This window comes from Bombus bifarius, unplaced genomic scaffold, assembly GCF_011952205.1.
Source record: "Bombus bifarius isolate JDL3187 unplaced genomic scaffold, Bbif_JDL3187 scf7180000008401, whole genome shotgun sequence".
In the NCBI taxonomy this organism is placed as follows: Eukaryota; Metazoa; Arthropoda; class Insecta; order Hymenoptera; family Apidae; genus Bombus; species Bombus bifarius.
Genome location: NW_022884639.1, coordinates 416,664 through 439,063, shown reverse-complemented (window position 1 = coordinate 439,063; position 22,400 = coordinate 416,664). Strand labels below are relative to the sequence as shown.

General features: G+C 35.4%; 3 protein-coding genes across 14 annotated transcripts in view; 2 read left to right on the top strand and 1 right to left on the bottom strand.

The window, feature by feature from the left end:
- LOC117212842 (protein patched) overlaps positions 1-6,518 on the top strand; it is a 34,561-nt gene extending 28,043 nt beyond the window's left edge. For 2 of the 4 annotated variants that reach the window (XM_033457899.1, XM_033457902.1), the window contains 5 exons: positions 1,482-1,889; positions 2,668-4,506; positions 4,757-5,245; positions 5,494-5,617; positions 5,810-6,518. In XM_033457899.1, the coding sequence (XP_033313790.1) occupies positions 1,482-1,889; positions 2,668-4,506; positions 4,757-5,245; positions 5,494-5,617; positions 5,810-5,955 (3,006 nt within the window). In that variant the 3' untranslated portion in view covers positions 5,956-6,518. Of the gene's footprint in view, positions 1-222; positions 918-1,481; positions 1,890-2,667; positions 4,507-4,756; positions 5,246-5,493; positions 5,618-5,809 lie in introns of those variants that run through there. The other 2 variants (XM_033457903.1, XM_033457900.1) reach the window with 2 other exon arrangements.
- A 1,056-nt stretch (positions 6,519-7,574) lies between these two features.
- Positions 7,575-13,590, bottom strand: LOC117212843 (DNA topoisomerase 2-binding protein 1-A-like). 3 transcript variants are annotated; one of them, XM_033457904.1, is made up of 20 exons: positions 13,105-13,590; positions 11,903-12,652; positions 11,688-11,827; positions 11,463-11,589; positions 11,287-11,394; positions 11,008-11,214; positions 10,715-10,931; positions 10,533-10,646; positions 10,379-10,458; positions 10,126-10,295; positions 9,949-10,054; positions 9,773-9,857; positions 9,566-9,703; positions 9,323-9,504; positions 9,091-9,251; positions 8,815-9,020; positions 8,601-8,752; positions 8,325-8,534; positions 8,194-8,247; positions 7,575-8,110 (listed from the first exon to the last, which is right to left on the bottom strand). In XM_033457904.1, exons 2-20 carry the CDS (start codon positions 12,005-12,007, stop codon positions 8,054-8,056), a joined length of 2,619 nt encoding a protein of 872 aa, XP_033313795.1. In that variant the 5' UTR covers positions 12,008-12,652; positions 13,105-13,590; the 3' UTR covers positions 7,575-8,053. The 3 variants fall into 3 exon arrangements, with proteins under 3 accessions (XP_033313795.1, XP_033313796.1, XP_033313797.1); XM_033457905.1 differs by lacking the exon at positions 13,105-13,590 and having other exon boundaries at positions 8,601-8,740; positions 11,903-12,007; XM_033457906.1 differs by lacking the exons at positions 8,325-8,534; positions 8,601-8,752; positions 13,105-13,590 and having other exon boundaries at positions 8,020-8,110; positions 11,903-12,007.
- A 723-nt stretch (positions 13,591-14,313) lies between these two features.
- LOC117212853 (UPF0692 protein CG33108) lies at positions 14,314-18,165 on the top strand. Of its 7 annotated transcripts, none has more exons than XM_033457929.1 (5): positions 14,314-14,781; positions 15,434-15,620; positions 15,702-15,887; positions 15,970-16,302; positions 16,395-18,165. In XM_033457929.1, the coding sequence occupies exons 3-5, from the start codon at positions 15,718-15,720 to the stop codon at positions 16,594-16,596; spliced, it is 705 nt and encodes a 234-aa protein (XP_033313820.1). In that variant the 5' UTR covers positions 14,314-14,781; positions 15,434-15,620; positions 15,702-15,717; the 3' UTR covers positions 16,597-18,165. The 7 variants fall into 7 exon arrangements, with proteins under 7 accessions (XP_033313820.1, XP_033313819.1, XP_033313815.1 ...); XM_033457928.1 differs by having other exon boundaries at positions 15,680-15,887; XM_033457931.1 differs by lacking the exon at positions 14,314-14,781 and adding an exon at positions 14,799-14,987.
- Positions 18,166-22,400: the final 4,235 nt, after the last annotated feature.

Genomic DNA, 22,400 nt, shown 5'->3' with positions numbered 1-22,400 from the left:
CGAAAATATAGAATAAAAATTTTTTTTTTTAATTTTTCCATCGAGACAACGATCTACAGTGAGATCCGTTATAACGTACCGCACGCGTACCGAGCGAAAATTCAAAGTCGATTTTCTCGAAAACAAAGCCTCGAACGAAAAATTGTTATTCTATATTTTCGACTTCTTTTTTCGCGTAGAATCACCCCCTTTCCGCTTGTACCACCAGTTACCAACCACTTAGTTGCCAACTCAATAGAAGCCTTAGGAAATCACGTTAGGAATTTCTTTGCCTGTTGAAAGAATGATTGCGATTGAAAGGAAGATTTCGGAATGGATGGTTGGTTTGGTGGGCCAGGAAATGATAAAAACGCGATCGTAAGTGGAACGATGGCATAGGGTACTGCAGACCTCACACCGTGATTTTATGGGCACCTATAAAAGGAGCATAGCAGTGAGCACTTTAAACGATCGCCGTTTAGTTGGTTGGACGTTGTCCAATGGTTCGCTATATCATGCCAAGATAAATAACGTGAACAGGATGAACCGTGTCAAGTGTGCAGGGGCCTAACCTCTGTAACGAATGCATTGTGCTAGTCTGACGATTCATTAGTGTCCGTTTAATGAGAATCGATAAAGAGAATGATGTTGCAGGTGGCATTCCGGCTGAAATATTTCGTTTGCTGAATGACGTGCTCGAAATACCCGTACAATCAATTGATACGTTCGTTTCCTATAGATGCGCGAGCAAACATAAAGTCAAATATACATATTGAGATACGTGCTACACTGAATTAGCCGCGTAGTTGTGGCACACATATATGAGTATGAGCGTGTGTGGGAGTATGTGCGTGCGCAGCGTCGCAAGAAACGGAAGAATGCAACTGTTCCGTACGCATGGTGGAAAAGAAGATGGCGAGACAAAAAGATTGCTATGGGTATCTACGAATATCTTGTAAATCACATATTAAATAAATATGAAACTATTTTAATATCATTTCTACGTGTACTATAAGTGTTCCTATACATTTATTTCGGCGACTAAGATCCACAATTCTCAACATATACATAAACTTTTGTTCCGAGTTCTTCTAAGGTTGTAAGGGCGTGTTCCAAAAGAAGATCCTTTATACCATGTATTATTGCTGTGAAAATAAAGAAAGATGTCCATTGTCTTATGGCTATACAGCTTTCTCAAATTATTCCCTAAACTAAACACGATATTGAAAGGATACTTTGGAGCGATGTTTGGGACAACCGGAACTGTCCAGAACAATTTTGACGCTTCCTGTTTCATGAAAATGTGGGCTGGACAAAGATTCACTCGTTTGGTGTTGTTTCTCTGAACCCTCTCAAACAATTCATTATTCCTTTGCACCAACTTAGAACAATTTTGAACGAAGACAAAAAATACGAGATTAAAAGAGTAGGAAGAAGGGAGGGGGACTATCTTCATACAGACACCGAAGATGCTCATGAAGCTGCACGATTTGTTTCGCCAGGTACCAGACATAGGAGCGGAATTAACGGGAGGCTGTTACGGTTTCGCGGCCAAGTTTATGCACTGGCCCGAGGAATTACTCGTCGGTGGTGCTAAGCACAATAAGACTGGTCACTTGACCCGTGCAGCTGCGCTTCAGACCGTTGTGCAGCTGATGGGAGAACGAGAGCTTTACGATTTCTTCGACAACACCTACAAGGTACATAATATCGACTGGTCCCAGGAGAAGGCATCGCAAGTACTTAAAACCTGGCAACGAGCGTTCAGCAATCAAGTGAAGAAGCACCTGGGCGCGAATGGCTCAGCGCCGTACAATCTGTACGCGTTCAGCACAACCACCATGAACGACATACTTGGGAAGTACAGCGAGGTGTCCGTTATGAAAATCGCCATAGGCTGCGCACTGATGGTCAGTATAAATATTATTACGGTTTCTAACGCTTTCGTGGATACTCTAAGTAATAGATACGTTACGTTGGTCTGGTACATTGATCCTGTACAGTTTCAATTATACAGGGTGCTCTCTGAGTGGTGGTGCAAACGGGTAAGGAGCGATTCTACGTGAAAAAATAAGTTGAAAATGTGGAGCAACGTTTTTTCATATAACGTTTCGTTTGCGAGAAAATCAAGTTTGAAAATTTGTCGAGTATACTTGAACTTGGTTAAGTACGGACTAAGTATCAATAAATTAAGGAAAAGTATAAAATCAGCAGGAGGTTATTCTACGCGCGGAAATAAGTAAAAGATGTGAAATAAAATTTTCCCATTTGCCACCTCGTTTTCAAGAAAATAAAGTTTAGTCGAGGACTGGTCTTGTGCACACGCACGATGCATTTTCCAATTAATTTTTCTTCAAGGCATAGCATCTTATGACAAAATGTTATTCTACGTTTCTGACTTATTTTTATGTGCAATTTAACTTCCTGTCGTTTATATGCTCCTGTTCAGTCCGGGATTAGCCACGTCGAGGTATACCTACCGAATTTTCAAACACAGTTTTCTCGGAAAGGAAACATCATATGAAAAAAATGTATTCCATATTTTCGACTTGTTTTTTCACGTACAATCACCTTCCACCAAACTGTATCATCTGTATTTGACATTCTTATTTCGCCTGATTAGAAACTTGCTAAAATTTGGCTATATATAATTAAAATTGTATAACTGGCTATATAATCTTCTTTCAGGTACTGTACGCGGGTATAGTCCTTCTTCGATGGAAGGATCCAGTGCGTTCGCAAGCTGGCGTGGGCATAGCCGGTGTAATGCTCATCTGCGCAACTGTGGCCGCTGGTTTGGGGTTCTGCGCCCTCCTGGGAATCCCCTTCAACGCAGCCACCACTCAGATCGTCCCTTTCTTAGCTCTAGGACTCGGTGTTCACGATATGTTCCTATTAACTCATACTTACGCTGAGCTCTCGGTAAACGAAGTGCCCAGTGGAGAACAGACAGGAGTGGTTTTAAAAAGGACCGGCCTATCTGTCCTTCTAGCAGGAATCAGCAACGTGTCAGCGTTCTTCGCTGCAGCGATAATCCCAATTCCTGCACTCCGAGTGTTCTGCTTTCAAGCTGGTATCTTGTTGCTTTTCAATCTGGCCGCTATGCTGCTTGTTTTCCCAGCTATGGTAAGTTTGGACCTGAGAAGACGACGTTCAGGTCGTTCAGATATACTCTGTTGCTGCCTACCATCGAACGCTGGCAGAAATAAGTACGCCAATAGAATGAGCAATGGTACCGCGAAGCAAACTGTAACGAGGGCGATACCACCAGAACGCCGTGAAACCTGCACGCAAATCCTGACATCGCAAAACGTGCAGAATGAGTCCTGGGTCGGTGGAAATATCGAAGTGGACTCGGATAAGCAGTGTAGCGAAGAAGACACCCTAACAGGATGCAGCCAAGACGACTGTCTCACTTTCTCCTTAACCCAGTTAGCTGCGAAGCATTATGCTCCCTTTGTCACCAGACCAGCGACTAAGGTCTTTGGCATGATGATTTTAATCGCAGTTCTTGTTGGCTGTGTTTGGCAAGCTGTAAGGGTGAACGATGGTCTAGAGCTGACCGATCTGGTTCCACAGAATTCCAATGAACATGCTTTCTTAGCTGCCCAGGCAAAGCACTTTGGATTCTACAATATGTATGCTGTTACCCAGAGGGAATTCGAGTACCCTAACAATCAAAGATTGTTGTATGAGTATCATGATGCCTTCATGCGGATAAAGAATGTGATCAAGAACGATAACGGAGGATTGCCTGAGTTTTGGTTAAGTTTGTTCAGGGACTGGTTGAAAGGACTGCAGAACGCGTTTGATAGGGATTATAGCAATGGATGTATTACACAGGAAAGGTGGTACAAGAATGCTAGTGACGAGGCAATTCTCGCTTACAAATTGTTGGTACAAACTGGTCACGTAGACAATCCTATTGACAAATCGTTAGTCACTCAAGTCAGGCTAATCGATTCAGAAGGGATCATCAATCCAAGAGCGTTTTATAATTATTTGAGTGCATGGGTGTCAAACGATGTTTTGGCTTATGGTGCTTCTCAGGCCAATTTAAGGCCAGAACCAAGGCAATGGATTTATACTAATGATCATGAATTAAAGATTCCAAAAAGCATGCCTCTGACGTACGCTCAGATGCCATTTTATCTGCATAAACTTACTGACACGCAAGAAATTACAGAACTAATTGGCAATGTTAGAAAACTGTGCAAAAAATTTGAGGAACGAGGACTACCAAATTTTCCTTCTGGTATACCATTCCTCTTTTGGGAACAGTATATGGATTTAAGAAATTGTTTGGGTATTGCTCTGTTAGCTGCTTTAACAGCCAGTGTTGCTGTCGTTGGAATATTATTGTTGAATTTCTGGGCAGCTTTGTTAGTCGGCACTTCTCTTGCTGCTGTGGTACTACAACTCTTTGGAATCATGGGCCTCTGCAATATAAAACTGAGCGCTGTTCCTGCTGTTCTGTTGGTCGTCAGCATTGGAATTGCTGTGCACTTTACAGTGCATATTTGTCTGGTTAGTATAAATACTAGTCGAGGATAAGTTGAGACATTGAGAACAAAAGCAAACTACTCCCAATACCTAAGTAGCTAAACGAACAATGTAACAGAAAGTAAGAGTGTACAGAAAGAACATTGCTTATTCCACTTTGGTGCTCAATGTCTCAATTGTAAAACTCGTTATTTCGTTCATATTATATTATATTCTTAAAATATATTATTCTAATATATTCTAATATATTATATTCTTGTTTTTATTCTTGCAGAGTTTTGTTACGAGCATTGGAAGCAGAGATAGAAGGATTCGGTTAGCTCTGGAGCACATGTGCGCACCTGTAATTCACGGAGCAATAACAACTTTATTAGCAGTCGTGATGTTGGCCTTCTCCGAGTTCGACTTCATCGTTCGGTATTTCTTCTTGGTGTTGCTGTGTCTTATTGGGATCGGTTTGGTGAATGGATTATTCTTTTTCCCCATCCTGTTGTCTTTGATCGGCCCATCTCCAGAAGTAATACCCAATGACCATCCGGATCGTATTTCTACGCCAACTCCACCTGCCTCGCCAATCGTCAGAAGATCGAAACCTCCTGCACCCCCCAGGAGATCGTACAAAATTGATAACGCCAGGTTACACGCTGAACCATCTCTCACTACCATTACAGAGGAACCCAATTCATGGCACAGTACACAGGAGTCTTGTATTATTGTTCAGCCAGAGTTGAAGGTTGAAACGACATCAACTTGTGGCAACCAGGTACGTTATATAACATGAATATTAACTGTTTTGAAATATTTCCTGTCTCACGTGGCATTTTCTTCCAAATGTACTTGACTTGAGAGTGCTTTTGATAATATCTACCATTTGGCTTTCTATCTCTGTAACTGCTTACACATTACTCAAAATTCTTCTTATTACCCTACATACTATCTCGCGTGAATGATACCGATACTCCAAATCCACGAAGCATGATTAACGTGTGTGCTTTTGTTTTTAACTAACAGAACTGTAGCGGATCAGATACAAGTGGGTCTAGTCGAATGTCACCAGTGACATCTACGTCTCATATCACAACCAAGGTCACTGCGACGGCTAATATAAAGGTTGAAGTTCATACACCGTTAACTAGTGAGTATCTATTGTAACGTTTGACTAAAAATGTTTCTTGTCATGATTATATTACATACTTATCATAAAATTCATCGACTTTCAATGTAACTTATTCAAGTATCTTAAACAAACAATATACATACAAGCAATATGATGGAATTATTTCTTGCAATGCTCTACGTGGATATTGATTTCTGTGTAAAATTATTGTAGGTACAGTGGATCGTAGCGAAAAATGCAGACACACGACTTCCAGTAGCCGAAGGAGCTCGCGCTGCAGTGCGAACGTTAATGCTGGGGAGTCTTCCGGTTCCGGTTCTGAACCGGATTCAGACACTAACCCAAATAAACACTAATAATAAGTACCGGGAAGACCGGCAGCTGCTGCTCAAATACCATGCAAAGCGGGAACATACAGAAGGCTGACTAGGATAGATTTATAGTTTCTTTTCTTCTTTCTTTTCTTTATACATCGTATGGCGATGTGCGGGTACCCAAAGTTTAAATAGCAATGGCTTTATTCGAGATAAGTTCGCGTAATGTTCTCACATGACACGTTTCACCTCTCTCTTAATCTTTTGTAAACTAGATATACGAACTAATCTATTCACTGCCCTTATTTTATATAAAACACCGCGGACGAACAATGTGGAAAGCCAATGATCAGAGTTTACCAGGTACTCTCACATCGTTAATAACGCAACGTGCTTGTCCTCTTTGAATTAAAGAACAAAAGTATTATGACTCAGAAATACTGAATCGATACACGCAGTGATACATTGTATATAAATGTCCGCGAAGATGCATTTATATTTGTATCGTACGTCCAATGCGGGCCATACGTACGAACAGAATGTTCGTAATTCACTTTCAACGCATTGAACGTGTGATAAATTATTGGGATATATATATATATATATATATATATATATATATGTATGTATGTATATGTATAAAATGATATTTTTAATGAATCTACTTAGGAGCATGTCAAAGAAAATGCTTTACTACACGCTCTGTGGTATACGACAGTTTCCATGAAACTATAAGGATATTATTTTATGAACTAGAAAAATTTCAACGTCTGTTCTATAATTGTTAATAATACGACGAAGATTGAAAAACTGGAAATGTTTCGGGTGTTTATAGAACTTTTCCTAACAACTTATTGTAAAGTCCGTTATACAAAACAAACCTATTATATAGTAACATATTTTTGGAAACGTTTATCCGTCAGAAATATATATGTATATATATATTGAGACGTTTTCTTTTCTAGAAGATACTAATAGTATTATGCGCATAATATGTAGTTTGAGATTTTTGCGGACAATACATGACTTTCTTATTGGGTCTAATTACGTGCAGATTAATCGTTGGTACCCTTTTGGGTATATAGGTGACCGAAGGTTTACAGATTACATTTACGTAATACTGTTTAGGGAGAACTTTCTAATTTAGAAGTAATTACGACGATGTAGCTCTCTTGCGCCGTTTTTTTGCAACGACTACAATGTGGTGCCTTGAAAATGATAATAAAATTTCGAGTAACTATTTATTTTATACACTAACAGTTATAGTGCAGTGTGTATATGACTTCGAGCGATATTAAATTTAAAATCTATTTATTATTTATTTCTACGTGTCTACTTTGATATCACGATTATTTAAAGCGTTTCGTTTTGTACAATGCCTATTTCATATGATAATTTGTAAAAATACTTCATTATTTATGTCACCCTATATATTTTTATATAAAATCGTTACTTAATTTAATAAAATAAGTCGATCTATCCGATTCGTACCTCTTATGTAAAAAGGTGTAATATATTATTCCACAGCCAATATGTATGTATGTTTATGTTTTTTTTGTTAGGTATGAGACAGAATTATGTACAATAAGAGAAGTATTTTTATGTGAAGTCAATCTTGTAAACATACAGAATGCAGATAAGGTATTTAATGAAAGAAGACGTTCTATTAGAGATGTAGAATCTTTATTGTGCATAAAAAACACTTTCATAAGAAAAAACATAGTCAGTGTGTACCTCCATCGTACTTCCTAAATTATACCACAAATTCCTATTCAAATACAGTTATAGTAAAACGTTTATTTTTTCGATCGTGTTTCAAAATATAGAGCCAGTACTTCTTTTGATTTTACAATTAAATTGGAGGTGCAATAATTAACTTACTACTGCTTTTAGTATTATAGAAGCTAATAATTTTTATATATTGAATATAGAAACAATTAATTGTATGATGTATAATCTTCATTTGTATATAAATACAATGATACTATTATAATAATTTTGGAAGTACAGTCAATTACTGTTCTTAGGTCTTTATGAATATTTGCATATTTCACATACTTTGCTTATCTAAAACTTTCTTTTAACTTACATATTAATTCCATTTGTCAGTTTTACCATTGTCATCTGTGTCTTCTAATTTCTACCAGTTGAAATCATCGTTTGCTACTGCAGATAATGTCTCGTCTGCATTATAATTCTATAATGTTGTAGTATTTATTAATAAATATATATAAAATTATTTATCGATACACATATACATATATAAATGAAGAATATTACCTCTGGTAACTTTTCACTTTTTTCCTGCCAGCTTTTGGTAACTATTGAGAGAACCTATAAATTCAATTATGGTAATATTTATTAGATATTTATGTATTATGTATATAATTAAGCTTACAAGAAATACTAACTCTAGTAAATGGCCTACTCAAAGGAGGTTCTTCTTTTATTAAACTTGAGGAATAACTAATCTCTTCCAACCGAGATCTTTCTGTCTCTAGTGAAGGGATGGGTTCAAACACTTGACTACATAGTGTTTCTGATGGTTTAGAAGTTGTGTTCATAGGTAAGCTGAGTTCATTATTTAGTAACAACATGTCATCAAAATTATTATTTTGAATCTATAATATATTTTTTAGTAATAGATCATAAATTTATAATAAAGGAAATATGTAAAAAATATATACTTGTAAATTTGGAAAATATTCTTTTGGAACAATAATGTTGTGGCTTCTTGAACTACTGGCTACTGGTTCAGTAGAAAGAACTATTTGATTTGTGATAGTTTGAGGTAAACTTAAGTCGAATTTCATCGGTCTTTCTGGGCCTTTAGACGGGACTAATATTATACAAATTTTTGTATATACATATATAATATGAATTTATTAAGTATTTATATACCTAAACTTTCTACGACAAGAAATGGCGTTTCGTCAACCCATGTTGATTGAGCCGCACAGACTTTTAACCATTCTGCGGTAACAACTGGTATTTTCCACTTTACTGCAGCGTCATACTTCCTCCCGTTTGGTATTGGACAAATTAAATGTGTGTTTTTATATAGATCTCTGTCAATAATTATTTCACGAGCGAAAACATTTTGGTATCTGAAATTAAACAATGCTTTAATACTTGATTCACTCTAGTTATCCTTAAGGTATATGATAAGAATAATACATTGCACCCAATTCCATAGCTAATGTTACAAGATACGATCGTTCAACTCTTACATATGTGCTGATTGTAAGAACACAACCTACTAATACATGCTTTGCTACAGATACTGGTCTATGATAATACATAATTTCAACTATTCGATCCTGATTTACACAGTCTTCCTATAAAAAAAAATGCTAATACTAAAGAATATATCAAAATATGAAAATCGAAATAAAAAGCTGAAACTTACAATAAACAAATCGGTAACAATTTCTTTCACTGTACAATTTAAAGGCATACCACATTTTGGCACAATACCATAATCTGGAATCGTAACGAACGTATCTGGAACTACTCTTCCATTCATTGCTACTATACTTTCAACCACATTATTATACGTGTTACAGAAGGCAGATACGACAAATGTCAGACCTATATGTATATTTTACCATTATTTTAGTTCATTGTTGTACATATTCTACCACAGCATTACCTTCAAATAGTCTATTATTAATAATACCACTATTATCTGTTCCAGGTAGCATTGAATACTCAAGACTTTCTGGCGTTTGAGACAAAACAGGTATATACGGCTCTACATATTCTTGCACCTTTTCATCAGATGCTGAAGCTAGCAAAAAGTAAGATGTACATTCAATTTCTTTCATAAAAAGTGTAAGCAATTATTTACAGATACTACCGATCGTATTTTGTAGCTCCTGTTGACCGAGATTAAATGATTCTTCCCTTTGTTCTGGCATCCTTTCTTGCAGCAATTGTAAATTCTGGAAAAATATATGAACATGATAAATACCTATATTACGTACTATATTTTTATGTATATATCATAATTAATGAAGATGATGGTTCTGTAACCTTTTGGATTGCACTATCTTCTTGTTTGTATAAGAAATATTCTACTGGCGCGATCCGTTTTAATCTAATACTCTCTTCCAACCACTCCAGTTTCAATATATATGGACTACATCATATATCCATTAAATTACAGAATTTTAAATAGATATTAATTTAGACATTAAAGTAACATTATACCATAATCCTCTTGATTTCAATAATTTTAGTTCACTAGCTGCGCTATCTTCGTCCCCGACAATAACATGTGTTATAATGTCACATATATAATCAAATCGCATTGCACTACCTACATGCAATATTCTGTTAAGTTTATCCCTTTGATAAGAAGTAAATCCAGCTAGGTAAATCTGAAGAGAAGAAAAGAATTAATTAGAGAAATACCATCGGAGAGTATTATAGAATATGAAAAATGTAAATGCAATTTACGCACAATGCAACCAAATAAAAATGGACCAGCCGTTTCTGCTTCATTAAACATAGGTCTAGCCAAAACTGTAGTAACTGTAGAAACTGAAAGTTGGAATAAATTTAAAATAAAATTTATCTTTGCTGTAAGTTACTTTCATGCATTTTGTAATACTAACCAGTAGAAACATTGCTCATTGTTGAGATTTTAAATGCGGTTTCATCTATATAATTGCTGCGCTGTTTGTCATATGTTATGAAACTTGTTGTAGAACAACTACAAGTTTCACGTACTGAACATTAAAAAAATTATATTAGCCACCAATTTATAGATCTATAACACTAAAGAGATATTTTTTACCATTTGATCTTCTTGAAGAACAACATTGTTTTACTGTTTGAAATATATAGTACCTAAAAGGCAAAGCATAGCCGACTTCTATACTTTGATATAGCCAATTTAGTGTTAAACAAATAATATCTGCTTCTCTTGCATGTTTGAGCTTCTGATTTATTGGACTATTTTCTGGTGTAAGTACTACATTAACTCTGTCTACACTCAAATTATTCATATACACCTAAAAAGAGAATAATAATATAAGGGAATAGTTAGCTAAAATATAAAAGAAAAATTTTAAACAATATGTATTTTACTCCTCCATTATTTCTAATTAAACGTGAAATGTCTTCCTTTTCACATTCCTGAATATTTGTTGCTGTTACAACTAAATTATAGAACATAGGAACTTTATATTTATCAAACCTCTTGTCATCTGGATCAACATAATCTGTCTTACTCGCTTCCCATATTGCTTCAACCCATTCTTTTGTAACTATTGGTATTTTCATATGTATCGCCTTCTATTAGAAAGAATTAAATGTTATAATAAAACTATATAATAAATATAATATTAGCGATATAAATTTACTTACCTCATATTCAGCAGAGAAAACAGATGATGTTACAAGATGTGTTACTTTATCATATAACTCTATTGCAAAATTTCCACCCATCTTTGCCACTAATGCTTGTATGTATCTCTATAATAATAAGATTTTTTAATATTTCCTCTTTTATTGTGTGCAGAAACAATCATTAGTGAATATACCTTATCTTCTAAACATAAATGAGAACATGTACATATACAAAGATTTGCCATGACTGTTGTATGCATTAGACTTCTTCTACCTGGTGTTGCACTAAGAAAAGATGGCAAATATTCTGATTCAATTATGCTGTAACATTAAAATAATATTGATTAATATCATGTAATCTACTATCTTTGCAAAGTTTATGTAGCAGTATATTACATCAATATCAAGCTTCTACTTACTAACATTCAGCTGTTATTAATTTTTTCAATGGAATTTGTTCACGATTTTCCACCACAAGGATATCAGATGTCGTAAGTTCCAATTTAGTAGAATTTTTTTTACTGATCCATACTGGTTCCATATCATATTCAAGGCATTTCTGAAAGATCAATTCATTATATCGTTTTTATTGTTGCTTAAAATATATTATTTATGTAAAAATAAACCTACTAACATTGTACGCACGCATCATATTTTCACTACATATTTTAGACTTTTTCGTCTTTGATGTAACAAAATAAATCTTGGACTTTTTTGTAGATTCACTCTGTTTACTCATTTTTAAATACTGTCTAACTGGTTATTTATATATGATATGATTTTTATTTAACAAATAAATATTCAATGAAAAATAAAATCTTTATGTGTCACACAATTATACGTCAAAAACTATACCGAGCACTATATTAAGTATTGCCAGGGACGAAATTTGTTTTTAATCGCTTGATACGATGAAATAACTTTATATTTGTCAAAATGACATTCACTTGACTGATATAAGGGTAATGTAACGTTTCCACTCCCGGACCATCGAAATAGATATTTTGTCTTATTTTCATTTTTATTTATAAAGAATTGTAAATTTTACGTTATAATAGGTTAGATTTTCTTGACAAAGGTGTAGTTAATTAAAAAGATCATTAATTTTGAAAAGATATTATTTTATACCTAATAAAATAGTATTCAAAACGTTTAATTTAAATTTCTATTTAAATTTTTTGTTTAATTTTTTATGTTTTATTTTGTTTAAATGGTAGAATAACAGCAAAACTAGGTAAAATCACCGAAGGGATATAGAGGAGAAAAGTAGACGTGACCCTCCATGACCCCCACATCGTGTTCGCATGCGACGTTATCAATTCAGTTTAGTACTGTTTTGAATTAAACCTAAAACCACTGTCGCAGAAAATAACCTTCACATGTGCTACAAAATAAAAATTTTATAATTCATATATCAATTAATAACAGTGATAATTATTTTAATTTAAAGAAATGTCTTCTTTTATTTTTCAAGATAGTTTCGTTATCAATTCTCAAATTGCTAATTATTAATCATTTTGAAGAATGATAATTGTTTTTAATAAATGCATTCATAAAACAGCGTAGGACAATTATTTCATTTTTTTCTATTTAATAAGATATTATATGTAGAGTGATATGTAGAGACGAAGAAATTATATGTAAGAATACTACAATCATTTTTGAATAATATTAATTAAAAATAATCTTATTTGCCATTATAAAAATTGTTGAAATTATTTAACAAGTATGACCTATATCGATTAATCAAAATACGCCTCGATCACTGGCAATTCAATAAAGAATGAAGAATATCGGCTGGCACCGATAGACAAACTTGGTTTAAACATCTTGTACCTCAGTTGACCTAAAATATCAAGGATCGCAGTTGACGAAAAGATTCGAATAAAATCTCGTTTCAAAATATCCAACCGATGATCAGTTTGGATTAATTTGCCGCATCGTTTGGTATTCCCGTCATAAACTGTTTGATATAAATCTACGCTATTCTAAAACGTAATGGCAAATTGCTGCTTGCAAATTGGGACTGAAAATATGTAGTACAGATAGAACCGGTAGTCCAAAAAAAAAATGACTTCTGATATGGCGTTGTTCGTTTTAAATGTGTAAAGGAACTGTCCGTGACGTGATGAATAATATGTTTCTATCCTACACCTCTTTGACTACACATATCACAACATTACATATTCAAAAATTTGAAAGAATATTATTTTTCCTGAAGTTACAGTTGCAAGAAACATTGAATGTCATGTCTATTCTGTTCTTCGTCGATGCGCATACGTTGTCACGGATGCTCAAATAGGCAGAAATGTACTATAATAGTAGCGATAGTTTCTTGCGAAAAATTTCAGAAAACAAAACCGATCGCCGATTATATACATAAGAAAAATTGTACAAAATGATATATTTCAAAATCATCAAAGTCGGAGAGGGAGTACCTTTCTACAAGTTCACATGGCACATACCATATCTATATACATACATACTCATGAACTGACATGCACGTATACGCACACGTGTATGCTGCACTAACAGTAAATAGCATTTTATATAAATTATAATAGTCGCCTTAGTAAATCATAGAGGGCGTAAGAGACATTCTGATCTTTTTCTCGGTCGGTATTTCAAAACGTGAGACATAAAGTTCTATTTAATGCCATGTCTATCCTATCCTTAAACAATGATAAAACTTTGTATAATCGTCAAAAAGTCAGATCAATTAGATCTATTTTTGCTCGCCACAAAATTCAAGAAAGCAAAATATGATTACGAACATTACTATTTAAACTATCAGAACTTTGAAAATGTACAATCATATATAAATCCATAAAAAAGTTTAAATGTCAATCGCAGATTGCAGACATTTGCAGAATTTAGCTCTATTTTCGATCCTTTTGCGTGATATATTTTATATGCAGCATTTCGATGCGTCGAATTATGTCCAGCAATGGGCAACGATTGGCGTATTCGAGACATTTCAGCCAATCAGCTTTCATAGTACTATTAGAACTGCATTAAACCTATTATCTATGACAATAGTATAGGAATACGGTCTCATGCGATACGTATCGAAATCCCCGCACCTGTTTCAATTCGAGTTCGAGTCAGAGTGAAAAGAGATAAACAATATATTTCCCGAGGCTAGGGTTCTTGCAAACAATGCACTTGCCTAAACTGGTGAATCATCTTCGGAACTGCAGCACCTACGAGAAATTTCTTATCAGACTGTATATCGTGACAGACGCTTGCGAATAAGACATAGTGCGCTATGCCAGCCTGAGAGAGCTCTCTCAGAGAGGATTTAAATTTCAGTCGTATCGGGGCAGTAATCGTAGTTCGTTGGAGAATTGTCGCGCATCCGAACGTACTCTTAATACCGTCACGTCAATGCACTCGAGTGTTAATTCTAATTTCTATCGAAGAATTATATAATATATGTGCATGAGTCACAGGGTGAATAGGGGGGACGTGCAAACGTCAAAATCGTGCTGCACCGATTTTGTTGCATTTTAGGTACGGTAAACAAATACTGATCACCCGATTGATTGCCCGATCTAAATTTGATCTTCCGTGTACAACAATCGTATAATATTGGATCGATAATCATCACTTGATATGTATATTGTATATTATCGTCAACTGCTATTCCGTCCAATGTCGATCGTGCGATGTGCTGCCATTAGAACTTTTGCAACGAGTTCATCCTTATATTAGAGGCCGTAAGAAGTATTAAATATATCTCGAAACTCGGGTAAAAACATCACTGCCAGTTGTCGCGCGACCTGATTGATTTTGTCAAAAACGGCTACTGTCGATGATATCGTTTAAAATTTTTTTGCAATTCACGTTCATCGAGCTATGACAGATACCGTATAAAAACATATTCCTCAAGGTTAAATGAGTAACGGATAAAAGTAATTGTAATAATCCAGTGACTGCGTAGTTTTGTTTCTTTTTTCTATCATGTTGAAATCTTTTCGTAATGAAGTAATGGCACAAAAAGTGTTTTGTTAGAGCAAAATCGATATTAATATCGATATGTTACATTATTTACTATTTTTAAGTACCACATATGAATTGTCTTAATTTTTTTGCTAATTAATTATTATTTATGGTTTTGATTGTACGTTGCAAGTCGCATGCTGTTTTTCTACTGATATTTCAGCTTGGATCTTTGCAAGAACGTTCAATAGGATTGCATTTACGATGAACTGGAAACATTATGCGTCTTACCAGTGAACAGGAAGACTATCACTAAGAAATGGCAATTTTCAAATTGAAAATACTAAAGCGTAGGTGCATGATTTCATAGCTGTGGAAACTACCATCATTTTATTGTAACGTGCGGCCAGGTATTTGTTAATTGAACAAAGTAACTGTTCGTATCGTACTTATTATTGAAAAATGCCAGCACCACCTCCACCTCTCTCAAGTTTGCCAGAGGCACCTATGTGTGAAAAAACTGAAGTCAGCGATGCAGACTCCCTGCCTCCTTGGGCCAAGATTACCCTTACATCTGCTGAGGCAGAAATTGAAAAGCTGATATCCCGAAATGAACTGAAAGATGCAGAAGTCACATATTTTTGTCAAGTTGAACCAATTTTGCAAGACGGACCACAGTGAGTTTCATCTGTAATTTATTATTTATAGATGAAACACATAAATCTAAATAATAACAATAATTACGTTACTATTTAACAGATGTGGTTTAGTAGCACTTGCTATGGCATCGCAAGAATATACAAAACCAGTTTCTGTGAGTCAACTCCTAGCTGAAGCTCGTGTAAGGGGTTTTACACAACATGGAGAAGTGTATAGTGTTGATTTTATGGGCACACTAGCGGCTGAATATTTGCCTGACCATAGACCGGATATCTTAGTGGATTTACAGCAATGCCCAGACACATTGACACACGCTTTGGCTCATGGTGCAATGGTACTAATTCCATACGATTCTGATTTCAATCATGCTCCATGCTTAAAAAGAGGCCATAAAGCTCATTGGGCACTACTTGTGGGTCTAATTTCATCTAGGTATGCCACATCTTTTCCTATTGTTTTCAAATTTTAATTGAAAGTAAACATTCTTGTGACTGATATGTATTTCACTGTGATATGTATTTCAGACAAGGATATCATGTCTTAGCACGTCATGGAAAATCACGTCATTTAGCTTGTTGGCCGTTACGCGATTTAATCGAGAGCAATGGTAATTTGGAAGAAGAAGGAACAGCTAGACATGCTGGAGGATACGTGATACCAAAAGGAGGAGTCGGAGGTCAGAGAGGTTTGCGTGGTAGGGCACTGGCGTTGCACCCATACATATAAGATCTTGTACAAGAATTGTAGGTAATTAATATCACAGCGAAAGACAGAAATTACTATTATAATATTACTGTATCCATGTTACAGTATATGGTAAATATTCAAAGGCATAACGTTTGCACAGCTGCTACGGAATTTAATTACTTGTAAAACCGTATTGCTTTTAAGTAACATGTGTTTTAACTTGCAATGCATTTTTTGATCAACATCTGAAGGGGGGTATTAAGATTCTCAAAAATTCGGCATTAGATGTAATGAATTGACGAGAATATCATTCATTTAGTTTTAACATGCAGTGTAAATAATGATTTATTATGTACGTTTGACTGCACCTGACGGTTTGAAAGATTCTTTCTTTCGTTGTTTCGACGTATCGAGCTTTTCCTGTGGTGCGACACGTGTTAAGTGCAGGCAGAAGAAAATAAATTGGGCATGTACACGTGCATGAAAGAGACAAACGTTAACGAGGAGAAAGAAAAGTCTATAAAGAATATCTGCATAAAATAAATATCTACGTGTATTAGCTAGGATTTATTGGGATCGTAACACTAGCTGAAACAAAAAAAAAACCAAGTATATTTATTTAGCGAAGAAACTGTAGGTTTTCGATCAATAATTATGAATCTTTGTTTTATCTTAACATTGTGAATAAAGACTAAATCTATCTATAGCAAGAGTCTCGCAATTGCATTTGAGGCAATACAACTTAATGTTCGTGTGTACCGGATTGTTGGGCGCATTGCTTTTAAGATACGGAATGAATTATTATATTTGCTAGATACGGTAGACTAGTTTCACGAAATCATACGAATTAAGACACGTTTCATTATCCAACATAAAATGTGCGATTTACTTTCAAATTTATTACATATCATTTTTATATTTATGAAACAGTCTTTCAAGCTTTACTCATAAGTAGTAACTTACAAATGACAAATTGCCTAATAACGATAGGATAGCGATACATATATACACTATATCTTTGAAATTATATACTAAGCTTTAAATTGAGATTCCTATCAAATTTTCCCGCATTTTTTCAAACTTTTATCAAACAGAATTAAATGTATCTTCTCTGAATCGTGTAAATCGAGAATTAAATTTATCACTTGGTAACTATATCGAAATCTCTTTATCGAATATACAAATACATATAAAAATATCCAAACTTACACTTAAAAATCTATAAAAATTCATTTTACGAATATATCGTCAAATATCACTTTGCTGTACCGAAGGTCTTGGAAGCAACGCGCTATAAGGAGAGGATCTTACTGTGTAGAACTCTACGATATGCTTGTTTTACTATGTATTTACCGGTATGTAAAGTACGAGCGTAGTTTTTACTGATATTAATACGTAACGATCGTAAAAAGAAAAAAGAACGGAAAGCTATAAAAACCTGGAGATATCTTATGACTGGCTCGTCTTTCCAGTTGTACGGTATCTTAAGCGTTTTCTTTATCAAATTCGTCGGATAAAAACGCGTAAAGCAGGTTCGAGAGAGATGCTATATTATTTGTAGACTCCGTTGAGTAGTTTCGGATCGAATACAAAACAACAAAGAGCAAAGAGAAAGTTAAAAGAAGACAAAGAAAAAATAATAAAAACTGTACCCAAGTGCCGCAAAGTAACGAGGTTCATTCATTAAAAAAAAGGGAAAAAGGATAATTGTATACCGTGCCTATTCTCACATCGCGAAGCTTCTTCGATTTGCTGCCCTGTCGCAATCAAAAGATACTCTTGTAAAGTAAAACGAATACGACGAATGCTACTTATCGGTGCACGTACATGGTTTCTCCGTTTTCCATGATGTTTCTAATGATAATCAAAAAGGAACAAAAAAAAAAAGAAAATTAAAATAACACGTATTTTTTCTGCTCTAACTTCGTGAAACTCGTACGAATCGCGTAATAGAAGAAAATAGGGATTTTCAAGAGTAATAAAAAAATACGTCTTCCGTTACTTACCGCGATACAGTCTTTTCATTGGAGTCGGAGAAGCAGAGTTGAACCTTTCATTTCAAAAGCATTTAGAACACGTGAACTTGTTACATCTTCTATATATACCTATCGCCTTTTAATCGATGGGAAGGAAGTAGTTTCGATTAATGGGAGTTATCGAGCTTTTTTCTTCGAAGGATTTTAGTTCGTGCCGATGTATAAATCGTCATCGACTACATCGATGTACGTCGCGCCTGTGTGGTTCGAAAAGTGTAAAAGCCAACGCAACACAGAGCCAAGAGAAAGCAGCGGTACGTGGTGCCGCGTTACGTTATAAGAGATTAATATTGTGATCATTGTTAACACTTGTTTCTTTTTTCTGTAACTCGCGTAATTTTTACTTGATTTGTTGTCGGTATTTAGCTTTAAACGTGATACAAATATAAAGAGATGTTATCATTTACAAAGCATGTTTTCATTAAGATTTCTTTCCGTGTATAGTACATGTCTTTCTTTCTCTATCATCTATCTTTCACTTTTACACTTTGGCCGTTACTTTACGATGAACATCGTTAAAACGATATCCTATGCGAAAATCGACTGTATCGGGTATGGTTGGTGCTAGAGATTTTCTGAACTAGTGAGACAAGCGTGCCAATCTATATCTTTCAATTACGAGTATACATACTGCACGACGAAAGATTTACTTTCTTCTTTCCTGTTAGGAGTTTGAAAACAGAACGCAATAGTGACGTTTGAAGAGTAACCAAAAAAAAAAAAAAAAAAAATGAAGAAAAATGAAGAAAAAGGAAAGAAAAGGAGGATGTAGAGAAAAAGAAAATAAGAAATAAGAAGATATTAAATCGTTCGGATGGTACAGGTGCACTGGGATTGTAATAGAATATCGAGAAACTGCGTTACATTTATATTTCAAGCTTACAAACATCAACAACATAGTTTTTTTTCCACTTTTATCCTTTTAAAATTGTAACTTTTCCTTATTGTTGTTTTCGCTTTCTTTTTCCTTCTCTAAGCATACAGAGTTATTACCACAAGTTTATTTTTTGTCCACTATTTTCTAATTACATTATATATCTACTTGTGTCCTGAGATGCGACTGGGAATCATCGATCAATGTCCTCCCTCTTTCTCGTCTTTTGTAAATACAAAAGATCACGCCAGACGACTCGCACGCGACGAGAATGCGATTACAGTTTCGTCGCTGGAACAACGATCCTCACACGCTTCTTTTATTGAATCTTCGATCGTGGGAGAGCGTCGAAAGTCAAACCATATACATAAATATATTTCACGCGGATGCCACTAGACGAATAATTATATGTATATTTCTCTATAAAACGAAGCTACAATCTATTTTGCCGTTTTATATTGTACTCTGCATAGATGTATGTATACATATACATACGGTACTATACTGTGTATACATATATGTATACATATGTACATGTAATATATTAAAAAAAAAAGGAAAAAAGGAAAAGAAAAAAAAAGAAAAACAGAGAGAATATTCTGTACAACGATTACACAGCGTTCACAGTATAAAACGACCACGTGTTACGCCCAGGACACAAGCCGTCTCTAATTATTCTATAGATTAATAACAATGATATCCTGTATCCGAATATTATGTTTATAATAATATATATCACATATAGGTATTTCATGTTCATTATATCAACAATAGGGGAGTTGAATTAAAAAGAAGGCTAGCGTTCACTTATTAGAAATTTATTTTCTTTCACTACTTTCTCTCATTCTCTTTCTTTCCTCCTTTGTTTTGCTTCACCCGATCTACGCGTGTGTATTCACGTTCAACTTGAAAAAAGAAAAGAAACGAATTATTCGAGTCCTACAAAATTTTCCTCGATCATTGTGACATCTTTTCTTTCTTTTTTGTTCTTTTAACCCCGTTTTAGAGCAATTAACAAAAGGACCTCGGTAATGATAGTGTTTACTCGCAGTTCGTTGGTCGTGCGAGTTTTATGAAAAAATCTCGCCTTTGACTCTCTCGCTTCCGCAGTAATCTCATTTCACGAGCAATTCGGGAAAAATTACGAATAACTTTATCCTCTATCCTCGTGCAATTTCGTTCGCGAAATATTTCCGTAAATCGCTTACGTTGAATAATTTAACGATCAATATAATTTTTCGACTAATACAATTATAGTTAACGTAGTTTCTAGTTCGGGAGTAAAAGGGTTCAAGAGAAACGGCACGAACGTTCGCGCGTTATTTGTATTTTAGAAACTTGGGCGGAATTATTCGTTTCAGCCGCGAACGAAGTTTATTGCCAGGTCCGTAACGAGATCCGTACAATTAATATGTTTAAAACGTGTCTACGATATATATATATATATATGTATATATTGCGTGCGTAATAAAATTCTGTACATCTGACGTTTGGAGAAAAAGCGTGAAACAGAAGAAACGCGCAAACGTGTAGAACGAGATACCTGGAAACAGTCGACACGCGTATCAAATATCAACAAACTACCACGTAATTCCTCTTCTAATCCTTCTTATCTTTGTCAGTCTAATTGTTCGCGTAGAATTCGTGGAACGGGTTTTTTCTTCCGTAGCTTCGTCGTGCGACTCGCCGGCTTAATTCTCGAAGAGAAGGAGGAAAACTGTAAAATCAGTGCGAAAGATCTCGCGACGGGAACGCGCAACAAAATGGAAAAACGTGACTTTGCTCGTGAAGATACACGCGGAGGCCATGTTGCCCCCTCCATCTTGTCTCTTCGTCCGCCCTCTATCAATTTCGTTGCTGCCAGTTTCCCGCGCGGGAAGCCGGCACACGCGTTTTACAGCCCTTTTAATTGAACTCTCTGATATTATTGATAACAAGTTAATCATATGTACATGTACAGTTTAGACATCGGCCGCCGTAAGCGCAATAAAGACGTCTAAGAACGCCCGTGAAAGTCAAACGCCGTATCTCTGACCGATCCATTTGTTTTTTCGCTTAATTCTCTTTTTAATTATTTTCCTATTTCGCTTCTTTTTCTTTCCGATCGCTACGCTCTGGTACCGAAAAACACGCGCTCCACGTATATATTTATACAGACATATATATATATATATATATATATATATATATATATATATATATATATATATATATATATATAGATATGTGTGTATATATATATGTTTATATATATTAATTACCTCTTTTTTTTCGTTTAATTATTGTAAGCTTTGAGCTTGGGCCTGGCTGCCCACACGTGTCGAAACTTACTATACGCTGACAAAAACAATAATCGTATCGTAGCAAACGCTTTCGCAGAGTATTGCGGCCCAGGCGTACGTGCTCACGGTCCTTGCGGTCCATAACGATCGCATTCTCGCGCTCAATCGTCTGACATTGAGCTTATCGATCCATTCTTTTTTGCTGCGCTTCGCGAGACTCGCGGAAAACGCGCTGGAAAATTCGAAACCGAATGGCGACGCTCGTTACGCGGATCGATCGCCACATCGCGGATTCGTGCGACGACGGTACCGATTGCCTCGTTCGAGAAGAATCTTGAGTTTTGACTAGAATCGAGAGCTACGAGAGTCGAAGTTCGCAGCGATCGCTGCTTGTAGCAGCCTTCAAGGGAACGAATTCTTCGACGAATCTTACGATGCTGTTGTGGACCGCGGACGACAGGTATCTGACGACTGAATTTCAACGTTCGCGTGCGTCATGGAAACAGAACAAGCAAACGAACGTTCTCGTCCTCTGTCGCAGACAGTTTGCTTTGAATGTTTCATAGGTTCCCGCGTTTCGTATATTTTTCTACGTTTCAATTTTTCATAAATCCATTCAGTTTAGCTACGAGTGCGACGAGAGGAATGGAA